The sequence below is a fragment of the Oryx dammah genome, unplaced genomic scaffold, assembly GCF_014754425.2.
Source record: "Oryx dammah isolate SB20612 unplaced genomic scaffold, SCBI_Odam_1.1 HiC_scaffold_4, whole genome shotgun sequence".
Lineage (NCBI taxonomy): Eukaryota > Metazoa > Chordata > Mammalia > Artiodactyla > Bovidae > Oryx > Oryx dammah.
Genome location: NW_024070188.1, coordinates 67,537,131 through 67,555,895, shown reverse-complemented (window position 1 = coordinate 67,555,895; position 18,765 = coordinate 67,537,131). Strand labels below are relative to the sequence as shown.

Genomic DNA, 18,765 nt, shown 5'->3' with positions numbered 1-18,765 from the left:
TGCTGCTAAGTCGCTTCAGTCGTGTCCGACTCTGTGAGACCCCAGAGACGGCAGCCCACCAGGCTCTGGAGTGGGTTGCCATTGCCTTCTCCAGTTTCCCATATTATGAAATAATTTTCAAGGGTTGTATATAAGTTGCTTCTCTATTTACTCAGCTTGGAACAACAACAAAAAGATTTATCTAAGACTAATATTTTTCCAACAGATAGTATATGTAGATTAATCTGAGGGTCACTCTTTTTCTTCAGTGCTCCTCTAGTCCCAGAATTATGGTCAAATACAATCTATAATTATTATTGTATTGTTCCAACCAGTCAATCCTAAAGGAAATCAGTCCTGAATATTCACTGGAAGGACTGATGCTGAAGCTGAAACTCCAATTCTTTGGCCACCTGATGTGAAGAACTGATTCATCAGAAAAGACCCTGATGCTGGGAAAGATTGAAGGTGGGAGGAGAAGGGGACGACAGATGAGATAGTTGGATGGCATCACTGACTCGATGGATATGAGGTTGAGTAAGCTCCGGGAGTTGGTGATGGACCGGGAAGCCTGGTGTGCTGCAGTCCATGTGGTCGCAAAGAGTTGGACATGACTGAACGACTGAACTGAACTGAATAATGTATATGTATAATTTTAGCTCAATTCAGTAGTATTTTGTAAGCCTTCCAAGTAGTGAGCATTTGCCCACTGAGAAGGCATTTTGCTGCACTCATGGGTTGGTTCTCTATCACTCTGAAGTAATGGAGTTCATGAAAAAGAAACTATAAATCCAAGAGTACACTACTACCTACAGCACTTGGTTTGTGTATATGAATTTCCCAGGATGCAATGCACTTCTGTTAGTCTTTTTCCTACTTGCTTCTTGCCTACTTATTTTCTGGGTTTTACAGGCACCAGTTAGGCATCACTTTGGCCACCCTTCAGATCCACACCACTGGAACAAAGAAGTCCTTCCCAGGTGACCTCAAAACATTACAAACTGTATGCTTCCATTTCTATGACATTTTTGAAAGGGTAAAAATATAGTGATGGAGAAGGGAACAGTGGTTAGGAATTGGGGGACTTCAAATAAATAGCATGATGGAGTTTATGGGACGATGGAAGTGTTCTGTATCTTGATCACAGTGGCAGTTACACAAATCCATGCACGTGTTAAAATAGAACTATATACACAAAAAATCAAATTTAGTGTATGTTAATTAAAAATAAAATAGAAAAAATGAATAAAAGAAGAGAAGTCTTTCCAGACAGTTTTATCCCTGAATCAGAAACAGGAAAACAGCTCCAGTACTATCATCTCAGGTTTTACACCAGCAGATATGGAGGGCTATTGATTACATATTTGGAGATAATTTCACTAGCTTTCATGGGACTTACCCTTTCAGATTGTGAAACCAGGCTGACTGTTAATTCTAAATTTTTTATATTATTATGAAGTTTCATTATAGATACATAAATATATAATGAAGAAATGAAGAAATGAGGTCACCAAACGTGGCTACCCCAAGGAAAGACTCAGAGGCAGGACTAGGCTGCTGACCCAGGAGATTTTACTCGAGAGCCTGTGCACTTAATCACTGAATTCTCTATTCTTTCCAAATGCTAAATTAAACAATTAGTGACAGATTTTATTTTCTTGGGCTCCAAAATCACTGTGGAATTTTGGACTGCAGTGATGAAACTAAAAGACACTTGCTCCTTGGAAGGAAAGCTATGACAAACCTAGACAGCATATTAAAAACCAAAGACATCACTTTGCTGACAAAGGTCCATATAGTCAAAATTATTGTTTTCCCAGAAGTCATGTACAGGTGTGAGAGTTGGACCATAAAGAAGGCTGAGCACTGAAAAATGGATGCCTTTGAACTGTGGTACTGGAGAAGGCTCTTAAGAGTCCCTTTGGACTGCAAGCAGATCAAACCAATCAATCCTAAAGGAAATCAACTCTGAATATTCATTGGAAGGACTGTTGCTGAAGCTGAAGCTCCAACACTTTGACCACCTGATGCAATGAGCTGACTCACTGGAAAAGACCCTGATCCTGGGAAAGACTGAAGGCAAAAAAGAGAAGGGGGCGGCAGAGGATGAGGTGGTTAGATAGCATCACTGACTCAACTGACATGAATTTGAGCAAACTCTGGGAGCTGGTGAAGAACAAGGGAGCCTGATGTGCTGCAGTCCTTGGGGTCCCAAGGAATCAGACACAACTTAGTGACTGAACAACAAGAAGATAACATTTATTAACTAACTGATACGTGCCAGGCATTGGGTTGTGCAATTAACAAACATTAATAGATTTAATACTCACAACTCTATGTGATGGATACTATTATCATTCCCATTTAATAAATTAAAACCAACAGCAATGACAACATTAGGCCTTAGAGATGGGATAAATTTACCCAGAGTCAGATAACTGGCAGATGAAAAGGTTGGGATTCAAATTCAATCTGACTTCTAAACACAAGCATTCATCTCTTATGCTATAACACCTCTATTTAATAGGTATAATATGTTGCATATACTCCAGTAAATGTATAGTGTATTTTGCTAAGAAATTTCATATGTCAAGAATGATCATTTTCTATATTCAACTATAAATTAATACCTTCTGAGACAAAAATTTTCCTTCATTAAATACAAAAGGTTACAAATTAACCAGAGACATCTGAATGCACTTGTGGTAGGGGATTTAAACTCCATAATTTTTCCTATATGCACCCTGGTAGATAGCTGTGCACTGCATCAAGAGGCTTTCTTACCCTTTGATTTCCTGCAGTGTTTAACCGACAAAGAGTACTGGCAGAAAATCCGACAGAGAAAGAAAAAGAACCTTGGGATATTTGTTCTGTTTTGCAGGCTAGATGAGAAACAAAGGCTCTGCTCAGGCCTTGCAGTGGTAACCTACCCTTATTACTAGGCCACAAGTTTTGTGCTGTTTCGTGTGACTTCGCTATACCCTGTCCACCCTTGTAAATCATTCCTTCCCTAAATTCACTTAAATTTCTCACTTTAAGCATCCCATCTCTTTTCTCTGTAGGGCCTGGGCTGATACAGAAGTTATCTATTCTGGTATAGAACAATGCTTTAATATTCCAGAAGAGGATATTTTCCCATTCTATATGAATTCTTAATGTTCATGTAGGGCTTCCCTGCGGCTCAGATGGCAAAGAATCTCCTACAATGCTGGAGACCTGAGTTTGATCCCTGGGTCAAGAAGATGCCCTGGAGAAGAGAATGGCAACCTACTCTTCCATGGACAGAGGAGCCTCATGAGCTACACAGTCCCTGGGGTTGCAAGAGTGGGACAGAAATGTTTATATGCCTTTTCAGAAATAGCAACATTGTGTAAGTGTAATTACAAAGAAAAAGATAGGTAATGCTACAGCAAACACACTTTCCTCGACTCTTAATGTTGACTTTTCAATCTGAATCTAATAAATCATTCATGACTCAGCTAAATTACAATTTCAATGCAAGATGAATGGAATGCACAAGCAAACCCATGATTACAGTGTATAGAAAGCTATATTGCTCACTTCAGCCATGTCAATTCCATCCTAATTAAGATGGAATCTTTAGGCACTTAAAGATTTATATTTGCCTTAAGCATTTATAAGCCCATACTAAACATGTATAATACCACTGGGTTTTATAAACAGTCAAAGACAACTAATCACTTATATTTATGAGATAATGTGATGAAGTATTTGCAGAGCATCTCCTGGACAGGAAACTGGGGGGCTGAAGTACCTCCAGTGATCACTGGCATTATCTTTCTATTCATAGAAAATATGTGAGCATTAATAGAGAAATAAATACTCTAAATATTGGAGAGACTATAAATTGATTGACCTAAAGTTAAGATACTCTTTTAAGGACTTTGTATATCAATTCTGCCTCTAAGAATTTATCCTAAGAAAATAATCACAGATGTATGTAAAGATTTATCTATCCATATATTCACTAAGACAATCAATAATATAAACTCCCATAGGAAGGAATATGCAGTCATTAAAAATCATGTTATGGAAGAACGTATGCTGACATGGAATTATTTACAAAATATTCTAGGTGGAAAACAGGTAATAAAATGATATATAAGGTGTTTTTGCTGTCAGCCAAGATGAAGAAAGCTGATTGCAGCCCAACATTCCCACTGACTATAACTAAAGCTCCTAACAAAATACAAAAACCAACTACCTGAAGACTTTGAAAAGTACACATATTAGGTGTATCAGGAGTTAGAGAAAAACTTAAACAAAGACCCGTAATGTGTGAGGTTCATGGAGCTTTACTGTCCTTTCTCACCTAGAATTGACTTGAGGGTAAGTTGAATCCTGGAATTATGCAGCAAGCACAAACACCCAGAACTCCAGGAGAATTGCCTTTTTCCCAGCCAGAGGACTGGGGAAATGACTCTTGTGTGCTGGAGACTTTGAATTTTTTTTTTCACCTTTTATTTCACTCTCAGCTTTGCTATGAAGCCAAGCCCCAGATAAAGAGCTTCACTGGCAACAGCACAGGTACCTGAAAACCCCAAGAAAAGCCCATCTTTCCAGCCAGAGGAACTGGGAAAAGACCTTACAAAGGGTTCTCCTGCTGCTTGTCCACAAGAAAGCTCCAATTGTGTAGGCTGCACAACGGCATGGGAGGCTAAAATTCTGAGAGGCCTCCATCCTGCTGACTGGAGGAACCAAGAAAAAGAGTATGTGAGAGTTTTAGAGCATGGGAGAAATCATGGAGAGAAGACACATGAAAAGAAGCAATTCCTAAGTCTGTGTTATGGACTAACATAAGTCCTGGACCTGACCAGAACAAACCTCAAGAGGCTCAGCAGAGGTGTCAAGACATAAACTACCATAGAAACGATTACACTAGTTCTCGACTAACTCCTGAGTGGTATAAGCTCCAGTAAGATCCAAAAATCCTGGCAGAGTATTTGAAATTACAGCTGACATCAGAACCACTATGAGACAGAATATGAACTTTGCACCTAAATTGATTGATTGCCTCCTAAACAATCAAACAGAAAACCATTTTCCAAAGGACATTAATCTGATCAATATTCAAGGAAAAAGACAACAAATACTTATTCCAGGTTGGCAGAGATGTTGGAATTATTACACAAGGACTTTAGAGCAGCTCTTCAACAATCCTGAATAAGGTAAAGGTGAACATTGTTTAAAAGGATAAAAGAGAGAGATACTTAATTGAGAAGCAGAAGCTATGAAGAAAAGCAGAAATTTTAGAGCTGAAAGAGACAAAAGTTGAAATTTTAAAACTCACTGGATGTTTTTAATAGCAGAATGTAGATAACAAAGGAAATAGTCACTGAATTAGGAGATAAATCAATAGAAATCACAGAACCTAAAGAACAGAGAGGAAAAAAAAGACTAGACGAAAAAAAATCCCAAGTCCTCAGAAACTTGTGGGACAATAATCAAAAGGTATGATCTTCCTATCAATGGAGTCTGAGAAGAAGAGATAAAAGAGACAGATGGATGCAGAAAGAATACTTGAAGAAATAATGATTGAAAATTTTTCAAACTGTGTTAAAGATCATAGATTTAAGAGGTTCAGTTCAGTTCAGTCGCTCAGTCCTGTCTGACTCTCTGCGACCCCATGAACCACAGCACGCCAGGCCTCCCTGTTCATCACCAACTCCCGGAGTTCACCAAACCCATGTCCACTGAATCAGTGATGCCATCCAACCATCTCATCCTCTGTCGTGCCCTTCTCCTCCTGCCCTCAATCTTTCGCAGCATCAGAGTCTTTTCCAATGAGTCAATTCTTCGCATCAGGTGGCCAAAGTATTGGAGTTTCAGTTTCAACATCAGTCCTTCCAATGAACACCCAGGACTGGTCTCCTTTAGAAAGGACTGGTTGGATCTCCTTGCAGTCCAAGGGACTCTCAAGAGTCTTTTCCAACACCACAGTTCAAAAGCATCAATTCTTTGGCTCTCAGCTTTCTTTATAGTCCAACTCTCACATCCATACATGACTACTGGAAAAACCATAGCCTTGACTAGACAGACCTTTGTTGGCAAAGTAATGTCTCTGTTTTTGAATATGCTGTCTAGGTTGATCATAACTTTCCTTCCAAGGAGTAAGCGTCTTTTAATTTCATGGCTGCAATCATCTGCAATGATTTTGGAGCCCAAAAAAAGAAAGTCAGCCATTGTTTCCACTGTTTCCCCATCTATTTCCCATGAAGTGATGGGACCAGATGTCATGATCTTCGTTTTCTGAGTGTTGAGCTTTAAACCAACTTTTTCACTTTCCTCTTTCACTTTCATCAAGAGGCTCTTTACCAAATTCCTAATAGGGTAAACTCATAAAAACATGGCCAGACACATCATAATCAAACTGTTGAAAATTAAAGACAAAGGGAAAAAACTTCAAGCAAGCCAGCAGAAAATAACACAATACATTCAAGGGAGCAATGGTTGGGATGACTGTAGACTTCACATCAGAAGTCACAGGAGCCAGATGACAGTGGAACAACATCTTTCAAGTGATAAAAGATTAAACAGAATTTTATATGCAGTGAAAATATCTTTCAGGACTGAAAACAAAATTAGGAGGAACTCTCTGATTAAGGAAAACCAAAATATATAATTTGTTCCCAGTGGAACCAATATTAAGGAAATACTAAAAAAAAAATTCTCAGGCTTACAGGAAATGATATCAGACGGAAATGTGGACACAAGGGCTTAAAGAAGAACAACAGAAATGGTAAATATCTGGGTCAATAAATAGACTACTTTACTCAACCAAGTTATTTAAAACGTTTGACTTGAGAGCAAAACTTATAACACTGTCTGGATTTCTCAAGTTATGTGGGTGTACTTAATATGACAACTAAGTGGGGTGAGTGAAGCAGTAAGGTTGGAATGTTTTAATTGAAATGGTAAACTATTCACTCTAGAATATGTAAAGTCAGTTGTGTATTCAGTAATCCAAAGAACAGCAACTATAATAATACAAAGAGATGATCCAAATAGCCAATAGTGAAGTTAAAATGAATATTAAAAAATAAACCAGTAGAAGGCAGGAAATGGAGAATGAGGGAACAACAAAAAAGGTCAGAAAAAGAAAATAATAAATGGCATATCTAAATCTAACCATTTCAATAATTAAATGTACATGGTATCTACTAAAGTATACAGATTATCAAATTAAATTTAAAAATAAGACTCAATTATGTTGTCATCAAAACAATCCACTTTAAATATGTCACTATAGATAAAAAAGTAAAAGGATGAAAAAATATACAATCCAACATTTATCAAAAGAAAATTGGAAAAGTTATGTTAGTATCAGGCAAAGCAAAGAAAAATTATCAAGGAAAAAGAAGAATATTTATAATCATGAAACAAATAATTCATCAAGATATACAGCATTCCTAAATGTGTATGTACTTAACAAAATATATGCCCCAAAATATGTGAAGTAAAACTGAAACAAGAAGTAGACAAACCCACAATTACACTCAGAGACTTCAAGGTTCCTCTCTCAGTTAATAAGAGAGTAGTCAGACAGAAAATCAGCAAGATATAGGGGACCCGATCAACATTATTCACTAACTTAATGTAACTGACATTCAAGTGTACATGGAATATTTAACATGACAGTCCATACTCAAGGCCATAAAAACAAACAACAAATTTAAAAGAAGTGAACTTATGCAGAAAATGATTTCTGATCAGAATGAAATTAAACTAGGAAAATGACAGAAACATATCTGAGATATAGCCAAAAATGTATAAATTAAACACCACGTGTTTCAATAACCCATTGTAAAATAGAAAGACTCTGGTGAGGGCAAGGGGTGTACAGGAAACCTCCCTACATTTCCTCAATTTTGCTGTGAACCTAAAACTGCTCTAAAAAAATGAAGTCTTAATAATTTTTTGAATTTCAAAGGAGATATTAAAATATTTTTAAATGAACAACAATGAAAATAAAGTATATTAAAATTTGTAACATGAAACTAAAGCAGTATTAAATATTATAAAAGAAAAAAGAACTCAATTTAATAAATAACCTATTTCTACATTAGAAAACTAATAAAAGAAGAACCAGTTAAACCCAATACAAACAGAAGGGAGAAAGTAATAAAGTTTAAATGCAGAAATCAATGAAACTGAAAAAAAGAAAAACAATAGGACAAAGCCAATGAAACCAACAGCTGACCTCTGAAAAAAACAAAACAAAACTGAGAAGTCCTTAGCCATACTAATGAAGAAAAAAGATACAGATTCCCAATGACAGGAATGAACTTTGGTTATCACTATAGACCCTAAAGACAATGAAAGAAAAGGAGAGAATCTTGACATTAGATGAAATGAATCAATTCCCTGAAAGATATAAACTACCACATCTCAAAAGAAAAGAAATAACCTGAATAATCCTATGTCTTAAAATCAACCAAATTGAATTTTCAACCAAGGAAACTCCAGGCTCAGTGATTTTCTCTTGTAAATTCTATCACAAATTTCAGGAGGAAGTAATAGCAAATTTACTCAGTCTTCTTCCAGAACATCGACGAGGAATAAGGCTACACCATTACAATACTATCAAAGCCAGGCCAAAAAAAAAAACAAAAAACAAAAACTACAAATATTCCTCATTAACAGAGAGGTAAAATCAACAAAATGCTAGCAAATCGCCATTTCTTCTCCAGGGATAAAAAGGACAATATACCACAATCAAGTGCATTCACTCTGGGAAAGCAGGATCAACTTAATATCCAACAATCAATCAATGTTAAGAGGGAAAAAGTCATATGAACATATCAATAGATGCAGTTAAAGTCACATGACAAAATTCAACATCCATTTATGATATTTTTTAAAAAAGCTTCTTGGTAAACAAGAAATAGAAGAAATTGTGCCCAAAGTGATAAAGGGGGTATGCAAAAAATCTATAGCTAATATTATACTTAAGTGCAAAAAAAGTCCCCCTAAAAGTGAAATGACAAGACTATCCACTCTCAACGCATATTATGAATATCATATTAGAAATCTTAAACAAGGCAATAAAACATGAAAACGAAATAAAAGGCATGATGATTAGAAAGGAAGAAAACTGTCTCTATTACCGGATGATATGATTGTCTACATAAAAAAAAAAAAAAAACTCCATGAAATTCACAACAAAGCTCATAGAATGAATAAGTGAGTTAACAAAGTCACAGGATATAAGGTCAGTATGTAAAAATCAATTATATCTCTATATACTAACAATAAACAACCAGAAAGTAAAATTTAACAAAAGAATACTATTTGTTTCACTAAAGAGGATATACACATGGCAAGACAGGAAAAGATGTTCAAGATTATTAGGCACTCGAGAAATGCAAATTATAACCACAATGAGAGGGCACTACACATCAGTTAAAATGGCCAAAATTTCAAAATAGTGACACCACCATGTAACTGTCAACATGAGGGGAAAATGTATCACTCGTATATTGCTGGTGGAAATGTAAACTGGTATAGCCATTCTGTGGCCCTAGATAGTTTCTTTTAAAACTAAAATTGCAATCATGATAAAACCCAGAAATTGCCCTCTTGGACATGTATGCCAGAGAAATAAAAACTTATGTTCACATAAAAACTTATACATGAGTGTTCATAGCAGCTTTATACATAATAGCTCAAATGCAGAAACAAGCCAGATTACTTTCAATGGATGAATGATTAACCAAAGTGTGGTGCATGCGTACCATGACAAACTCATGGTAAGGTGAAAATACTGCGTTAGCTAAAAAAGCATTTAATATGCACAACCTACCAAACACCACATCTGAGCCTAACCTGCCTTAAACGTGTTCAGAATACTTACATTAGCCTACAGTTGGGAAAAACAGTCTAAGCCAAAGCTTAATTTAAAATAAAGTGTTGAATGTCTCATGTAGTTTATTGAATAATCTACTGAAAGTGAAAAACCGAATGGCTGTGTGGATACAGAATGGTTTTAAGTGTATCAGTTGTTTGCCTTCCTGACCCCATGGCTGCCTGGGAGCTGAGGCTTGCATCACAAGAGCATATCGTACTACATATCACGTTTATAAACAAAGCAAGGGTCGGCAGAGTAAAGCTTCTTGCCCTGGCTTCTGCCGTCAATGCACAGTGTAGATAGGACGTGAATGCTGGTTTCCTGACTCTGCTCCTAGATGTTAACTACCTGCGTCCTGTCCCAACCAACATTCTGAGCCCCTTGAGCTTGCTCCTATTTCCAAGCGGCCTCACAACCAGAATGGCGGGGTTCACATCCAGAATGGGAGGGTTCACTCTGGTGACATCCACCTCTGTATGAGAGTGTTCCTTTCCTTTTTTCCCTTCTGCTTAAGCAAAGGAAGCTGCTAGAGGACAGTCTGAGCCCTTGATCATCTATAACTGCTCACTTATAAGTAAAATGAGGGCTTCCTTTGCGGCTCAAGTGGTAAAGAATCAGCCAACAATGCGGGAGACCTGGGTTCGATCCCTGGGTTGGGAAGATCCCCTGGAGAAGGGAACAGCTACCCACTCCTGTATTCTGGCCTGGAGAATTCCATGGACCATACAGTCCATAGGGTCGCAAAGAGTTGGACACCACCACTGAGCAACTTTCACTGAATGTGTAATGCTTTCATACCATCAAAAAACTATAAAGTTGAACCAATGTAAATCGGGGACTGCCTCTACTAACAAAATGTAAAGATAGCCCCAGATAGCAAGAAAATGTTTGCAAATCACATATTTGACAAAAAACTTCTATTTAGCATACACAAAAACTCTCTAAGCTTAACAATAATAAAACAATCTTTTCTTAAAATGGGCAAAAGATTTGAACAAGTACCTGGAAAGAAAAAAAAAAAAAATATATATATATATATATATATGATAAGGATGTACAAGAAAAGAGGCTTAACATCATTAATCATGAGGGAGATGCAAATTAAATACCACTGTACACCAATTAGAACAGCTAAAGTAGAAGACAGTTGACAATGCCCACAGACGAGGACACAGAGCAACTGAAACTCTCATAAACTGCTGAAGGCAGTGCCACATGACGTAACCACTCTGGAAAACAGTTTGGTGGTTTCTTATCAGGCTAACCATATACTTGCTATACAACCAAGTGATTCCACTCCCAGAAAAAATGAAAACTCATGTTCATACAGAACTTGTGCAAATATTTATAGCAGCTTTTCTTACAATCACTCCAAACTAGAAAAAAACTCAGATGCACTTCAGTTTATCAGTGAATCAACAAAGCAATAGATCAATGCCATAAAATACTACTCAGCATTAAAATGGAACAAACTGTGGATACACACAGCAACGTGAATGAATCTGAAGTGCATTATGTGAAATGAAAAGAGCCAGATTCAAAGGCTATATACCATATGCTTTATATATATGTATTTCTAGAAAAAGCAAAACTGTAAGGATAGAAAACAAACCTGTGGTTGTTAAGATTCAGGGGGAAGGTTTGACTATAAAGGAATATCACAGGAAAATATTCTAATATTTTTAAGTGATTGTGGCGGCGGCTATGTGATTCCCAGGTGGCTCAACGGTGAAGAATCCACCTGCCAAGGCAGGAGCCACAGGAGATATGGGCTCGACCTCTGGGTTGGGAAGATTTCCTGGAAGAGGAAATGGCAACCCACTCCAGTATTCTTGCTGGGATAATCCCATAGACAGAGGAGCCTGGTGGGCTACAGTCCATGGGGTCGCAAAGAGTTAGACACAACTGAGCATGCATGTAGGCTATGGAATTCTATGCAACAGAATTGTACAAACTTTCTGGAATGCTATGTGTTGATCTGAAATTAAACTGTTAAGTTATAACACATCCTGAGAGGTCTAAATATAAAGTCAACACGAAGGGGCTAAACCATTATCTCAACGACTTTTTAGAATTTCATGCTTCTAAAGCATTGTCTTCAACACATGCCATTTGCTCAAGATTCAAAATGACAGTATTCTTGCCACCTGGTGAATTCCAGCAATTTCTCTGGTGATTCTCCATTAACCTATTTGATCCAGCCTACCGAAGCAACATCCCATACCTTGCTGCCCTCCATGATGGATCTGCTCCAGGGGTTTTCTCATGTGCATAGAGAGAGCCCTGTACTCACTGTCCTCTGGCAGGACTACTGGGCAGAGGAGACAGGGGCCCTTTAACTGTCTAGCCACAGACTGCTAGACACAAAGCAAGCTATGTTGTTATGGAATCCTAAGCAGTAAGATTTTTCCAAGTGTGCTTGGATCACGGGGACATCTGATTCAATATGGAAAACTGTACTATTGTTCACACTTCCACAGAAACATGTGATATTTCAGAGGAACACAGAGAAACAAATGAAAGCCTCAAGAGCAGCTACCAATTTTGCTAAATGTTATACCAGACACAGGGAATGGCAGAGATGGGAAAAGAAGTGACCTCAGCATGGTCAGATGACTCTGTAATTTCAATAACATTTGCAACTAAGAAAGGGAATGAGTGATTATATCATCAACTATTTCCCCGACTCTGACAAATCCAGGCCCCTATTTTATGTTTGATCCAAAAGAAACACTTTCAAAGAGAGGGAAGAGAACTCTGTGCAAAGTATCCTACTCAAAATTCTTCCCCCAGGTTAGGAAAAAGCATTATTTAATCCTTCAAGTTTATATGCATTTAGGGTCAAGTCTGATTGCACTGAAAAAAAAAAAAAAAAAAGCTACAGTTTCACCCTCTTTGTATGATATTGAACACAACAAACCTGTCTAATTTTGTTCAGACTACTCAATGAACTACTGGCCTTCACATGGCACTATGTGGTTTTGACTGGCAAAGCTAAATATCATAGTTACATAATGGTATATAGACTCTCCTCTCAAGATATTTTATTTCCTATTTGAAATTAAGCCATGGACTAGAGTCAAGAATATTTTCTTACAAGTATATAAGAAAATGTAAGACAAACTCAAATGCATCCTTTAGTATACTTACGCTGCTCATTCTCCCTTTTAAATATTTTTAAAGGTCAAAAATTCTTAGCATGTCTAAAAGAAAAAAATGTATCCTCCAGGTATACTTGACCATTTCCTGTTCTTTGAACACCCCAAGCTTTTCCACATCTGAGCTCTTATTTATCCTGCTCCCTCTGTGGTTTTCTTAAATTCTTTTGCAAAACAGATTTAGATAACAAAAATAAGTATCCAGATTGTATTACCTTAAACCTCTGCAAAACTGCCTTCACCCAGTCAAAACAGAAGACCATGCCTTTGGCTTTCATAAAATCATAATATAAAAAAAATCTATAAGAATATTTCCATAGATGATCTGCTAGAAAATAATCAAAGGCATTATCTGCTATGCTACCCAAGGTCATTTATATGACTAGCTGAATGGTAAAGAACCTTGCAAAGTCAGTTGTCTGGAAAGAATTGTATTTTTCCTGATAAATTGTTATGCTTCCTTTATTCCAACAGTAGAGACAATGCAATCAAACGTGTATTCTTTTTCACTTGGTTTCCCTGAAGATTAGCCAAATTTGTTTCTCAGTTGCAACAAACAGCCTACCCTTGGTGCCAAATACATATTTTTCTCTTTCTCTTAAAGTTGTCATTTTTTTACAACATCATTTTAACCATGCCACAATAAAAGTGACATAATTAAATATATTTTGAAGTATGCTTAAATGTTTTAAATGCAGTAGGCAGAACTAATATATGAAGGCCGTTTTCTACAAGCTATTCCATAGTAAATGACAAAACAGAAACAAGTGTGGCCTAGAGCAGTATTTTTCAAACTGGAATGTGCAAAAAAATCACAGAATGATCTTATTAACAGGTAAATGCTTATTCAGAAAGTCTGGGGCAGAGCCAAAGGTTCTACATTTCTAGGAGGCTCCCAGATGAGATCACTTCTGGTCCTCAGACCACACTTTGAGGAGGTAGGGCCTCACCAACATTCTGCCTGTGCATGAATGGAAAGTCAGTACAGGAGAAATAATGAACATAATGGAGCCCTAAGCCATGACAGGGCTTCCCAGGTGGTTCAGTGAGAAAGAATCCACCTGCCACTGAAACAGATGCAGGAGGTATGGGTTTGATCCCTAGATCAGGTGGATCCCCTGGAGTAGGAAATGCAAACCCACTTCAGTATTCTTAGTCCACGGGGTCACAAAGAGTTGGACACAACTGAGCACGCACCCACGCAAGACATGATAACCCTCAAAACGGTGAGAACCACAACCTAGAGCAAATGGAACCAGATCATCACATTTCTGTTTCAATTTTTTAAAATCAGAGCATCTTAAATCCCAAGTCTATAATAATTTTTTATAACAAATGTCCAGTTCATGTTTTTCAAAGAAGTTGATTCTCATTCATGGTTTAGACATTCTATCATATAGAGCTCAGTAAAGTTCTGATTGATATATTTCCAAAAATCCACAGTATTTTGAATGCTTATAGGAGGACACACAAGGAAAGAATACTTACTGAACACATGGAAAGATGCTATCTATTCAAATGTTTCCTAAACCCCTACTGTATTCCAGTACTACTCTTAGGCCTCAACATCCGGTCTGTTTTTTCTTTTATTTATGTTGGTTTGATTCTGATTCTTCCTTTCTGTCATGTTGAGGGTCAATTATTATATAACTTGGGAAATTACTTGATTAGTGAATAAGTGAATGAATCTACATCATTTGAAGAAAATTCTTCACCAGTAATACTGGTTAAGAAAATATTTGAACAGTAGTCAGTTCAGTATTTCTTTCTCTCCAGTTTACTTCCAGTTAAGAGTATTCCTCCTGGCATGGCATGCTGCACAATGATAATTTCTAAAATACTTCACAGTAAAGAAAAGGCCTCGTTTTCCTGAAGCTATTCCACTTTTACAGATTCTTACATTGCCCGTTGTCACATGTATGTCTCCCCAGCGCAGTTTCACAGATGCAGAAGGGAAAAACCTGTATTTTGGTTAAAACTAAAATTAACCAATTGTCTAATATACATAAAGAACTATCTAAGTCACGATCTTATTGCATAACTACCATAACGTTTAAGGCTTTTTTTTAGGTCACAGGCTTTACAGCCAAGTGTACAAGCTTTCTATTGCTGCTGCAACAAATTACCATCAGTTTAGTGGTTTAAATGCAGATTTATTATTTTATGGTTCTGGAGGTCAGAAGTCCAAAATGGGTTTCACATGACTAAAATCAGGGTGTCAGCAGAACTGTGTTTCTTCTGGAGTCTCTGGGAGAGGGGTTATTTCCTTGCCCTTTACAGCCTGTAGACACCTCCCACATTCCTTGGCTCTTGGCCCCTTCCTTCACCTTCAAAGGCAGCCATGTTGTATCTCTCTGTGACTTTCTTCCACTGTCATATCTTCCTCCAACTCATTCGTCTCTTCTGGCTCCCTTCACTTTTAAGAAACCTTGCAGTAACGTAGATAAACTGCAATAAACTGTAGATAAACCTCTCTCTTTGAAGATCGGTTGATTAGCAATCTTAATTCCTTTGCCATGTAACCTCACATATTTACAGGCTCCAAGGATCACGATGCAGACTTTTTAGGGGGGGTGGGGGGTGGTCTATTATTCTGCCTGTCATGCCAAGTGTTCCATTTCCATTTACTAACTTGAATTTTCCTGAAGCACATTTAGTTCCCTCACTGTTCTTTGATTCTAGGAAATGAAGCTCTTAGGGAATAACAATAATAGGTTAAGATTACTGATAGCAATAACTTGCATTTCAGTTTTTAGCCATGAGCTCTGATTCTATTGGGATGACTCTCATACTCAAAGAAAGATACAGATATGGCTGGAATGGCCACTACAGCATAACCATATTCTCCTGGATCCATGTTGCCTGAAATTTCTGAGTACATTTTGGTAAACTGATGCCACTGATCACAGAATCAGAGTGTGACCACCAGGATAAATGTCTTGATTCTCTGTGATCTAAGTTGCCTACAAAAAGGGCCTTTTTCTTGAAGTTTTAAGAAACTAAATCTTCTTTCAGAATTGCTCTAATGGGTTTAGAACCATTAAAAATGTCCAAAGCACTGAAGTAACAGTGTTTATTATTTTCTTAAACACACAAAAAATGAGAAATTAAATGAGTAAATTATAGTAGCCTAATCTTTTCATGCCATTACTAGGGATTGACAGGATGGTTGTTTAAACAGCTGTACAATGCTTATGCGCCAAAGACTCTAAATCTCTAATAACAAAAAGAGTAACACTTTGCATGAGTGTTTCTTTGAATATATTCTAGACAGTACTTTCTCACAGAAACTCTCAACTAAGGATTTATTATATTTCAATCCAAAGCCACAGAGATAGAGTTTGAATGACTGGCTGAAGGCCCTATGCAAACTGAATCTAAATGTGAAACAAAGTAAAAGCTTCAAATTTGAATTCATGGCCTAAATTCTGATAGACAAATGCATGTTTGTGGTGATTATCATTATTTAAAACAGGCAGGTCCAATCGCCAAATGCTAAAATACAAATTGTATGACAGTTTAAGCAGAGTCAGATGGGCTCTATTAAAGTTTGATGTCACACAAAGGTTATGAGAGATATATTGTTTCTTGTGAGTCTTCTTCTGTAACACACAGTTAAGCCATGCCAGTGTGAGAAGTTGTCATCTCTTGCACGGGTTAATGACACCCTCAATATCTACCCCTCTCACCTGCTGATGCTCTCTCCTATACCCTCAAAATTACATCTAATACTTCTGAGAACTGTTCACAGCTCCTATGGTTCTGGTGGGGTTTTCATCAATGTATCAACTCAATGCAGTTCCTTGGGCCAGCTCTAAGCAAGATCAAGAACAGGATAAGGTAGTGATCCGACAGATTTTCTTCATATAGCCAGTAAAAAAGAATTCTGAAAATCTATGCACATATTTTTCAATAACATCTAAATGTTTAAACATCTAAATAGCCTAAGTTTGCACAGTTGAAAGGGGACATGATTTCTAATGCTCTGATCCATATTTATTAGAATCTCAGGACTGCAGGTTTCACTGAGTCTATGGAAGATTAGAAAAGGTAGGTCCCATGGATGAACTAATCAACCCAAGACGACTTTTTGTCAAGACAAGTCTGACTTTGTTTTTCAAGCAAATATGAAGATAGTTCTAGTGACACCAGTCCATCTTCTGAAAGCTAAAAGGAACAGATAAATACAGCACAGAACCTTGTCACGTGCTTGGGCCTTGGATGAATGGGGCAGAAGAAAGGAGAACTGGCAGGCAATAGCCATGTTCAGAGGCAGATCCGTTTCAAGAAAGAGCTGGAAGTTGAGGAACTGAAAATTGAAACCCCTGAAACACTATGTCCTGGGCAGTCTTGGTGCCCAATTTGGAGAGTGCTGAGAAAAAAATGACTTTAATTCCTCTCAGAACACATCTAACAAGATACAGATTTAAAATGGCATTTCTGCACAAAACTCCCGCTGACTGCATTTCTTTGAAGGATCCTCAGCCTTTGGAAGTATCTCAAAACAGGTATCAAGTTCTCTTCATCGAAATGAAGGGTCAGCAATAAGAGATTACAATCTCATTTGTGCAGCGAACCTCGTGTAGTGGTAGTTCTGGCGACCGGTTTACCGGGGTCTACATTTTCTCTAGTCCCTAGAACTTCTCGCTTTTGTTTTCTCTGTTTGTACTTGACCATCTTTTAGTGTGTGTTTGAGCTCGTCTCAGTCACACCTATCACCTTGAAGTTCCTAGGTTCCACCCCATGTCCTTATTGAGTCTTATGCTTAGGCTGAGTCTCTGGCCCTTTTAGTGCCAGAAGTGGTAAGCTGTCGGAAAAAAAGGGAACAAACTACAACTTCCAAGGCCATGATGTTGTGCCAACAGAGGAGTTGCTTATGCAAACTACTGTGAACTTTTACACGGTAAGATAGGGAGAAGTGTAGCGTCACGATGAGAATATATTTGGAAAATCCTTCTCTTCTAATGTTTCTGAGGACAAAGTTTGGAAGTAAATTAGTGACAAGGGGCAAAAAAAAAAAAAAAAAAAAAACAGATAAAAGGAAGACAACTTTATTAGGCGATTTCTCTTTTTTCTGAGGATCTTTCTCTTCTTTGTGAGGAGGACTCTGGTCCTTTCAGAGGAAGCTTCAAGTCATTCGAAGATATCCAGTGTCTTCCAGCTGCTGCAAATTGATCCCACGGTGGGTGCTCTGGAAAGCATCTTGGGGGTCGAATGGGTCTCAGGCCGCTCCTGATCAAGGTCGTCCGATCCATTTGCTAAGAGGAGAATCTTCCCCAGGCACCTCTCAGAAGCAGGTGTGTGTTCCCCTCCAAAGAGCCCACCACCTGGCCGCGACCCATCTGCACTTGTGCCCCAACTACCAGGCAACGCTGGGTGCTTCCGAAGGTACTGCTGCGGGGGCAGCGGGGCCTTTGAGACGCAGTCACTGGGGAAGAAGCGAGGACGCGGCTAGATGCCGGCGGCACGCGCGCAGACGCCGACGCACCCACAAACACACGCCGGTTCCGGGTGCGGGGAGGACGGGGTAGGGGAGGGGGGCGGCCTTACCAGATCAATGAACGTCAGGAATTTCCAGCTCCCTCCGTAGGTCTGATGCGAGGGCATTTCGATGGCCTTGTAGTTGCACAGGATAGAGCAGTAGGACAGCAGGATGGCCACCCGCAGCACCTGGCAGGGGACAAGCGCCATGTTCGCCAAAGGCCTGGGCGGCGGGGAGGACGGCGCCGGGCGCGGGCGGGCGCCGTGGGAACCCCGGGC

General features: G+C 38.3%; 1 protein-coding gene across 5 annotated transcripts in view; it reads right to left on the bottom strand.

The window, feature by feature from the left end:
- Positions 1 to 18,759, bottom strand: part of AIG1 (androgen induced 1) — a 256,859-nt gene extending 238,100 nt beyond the window's left edge. For 2 of the 5 annotated variants that reach the window (XM_040238595.1, XM_040238596.1), the window contains exon 1: positions 18,556 to 18,759. In XM_040238595.1, the coding sequence (XP_040094529.1) occupies positions 18,556 to 18,696 (141 nt within the window). In that variant the 5' untranslated portion in view covers positions 18,697 to 18,759. Of the gene's footprint in view, positions 1 to 18,036; positions 18,434 to 18,555 lie in introns of those variants that run through there. The other 3 variants (XM_040238600.1, XM_040238597.1, XM_040238598.1) reach the window with 3 other exon arrangements.
- Positions 18,760 to 18,765: the final 6 nt, after the last annotated feature.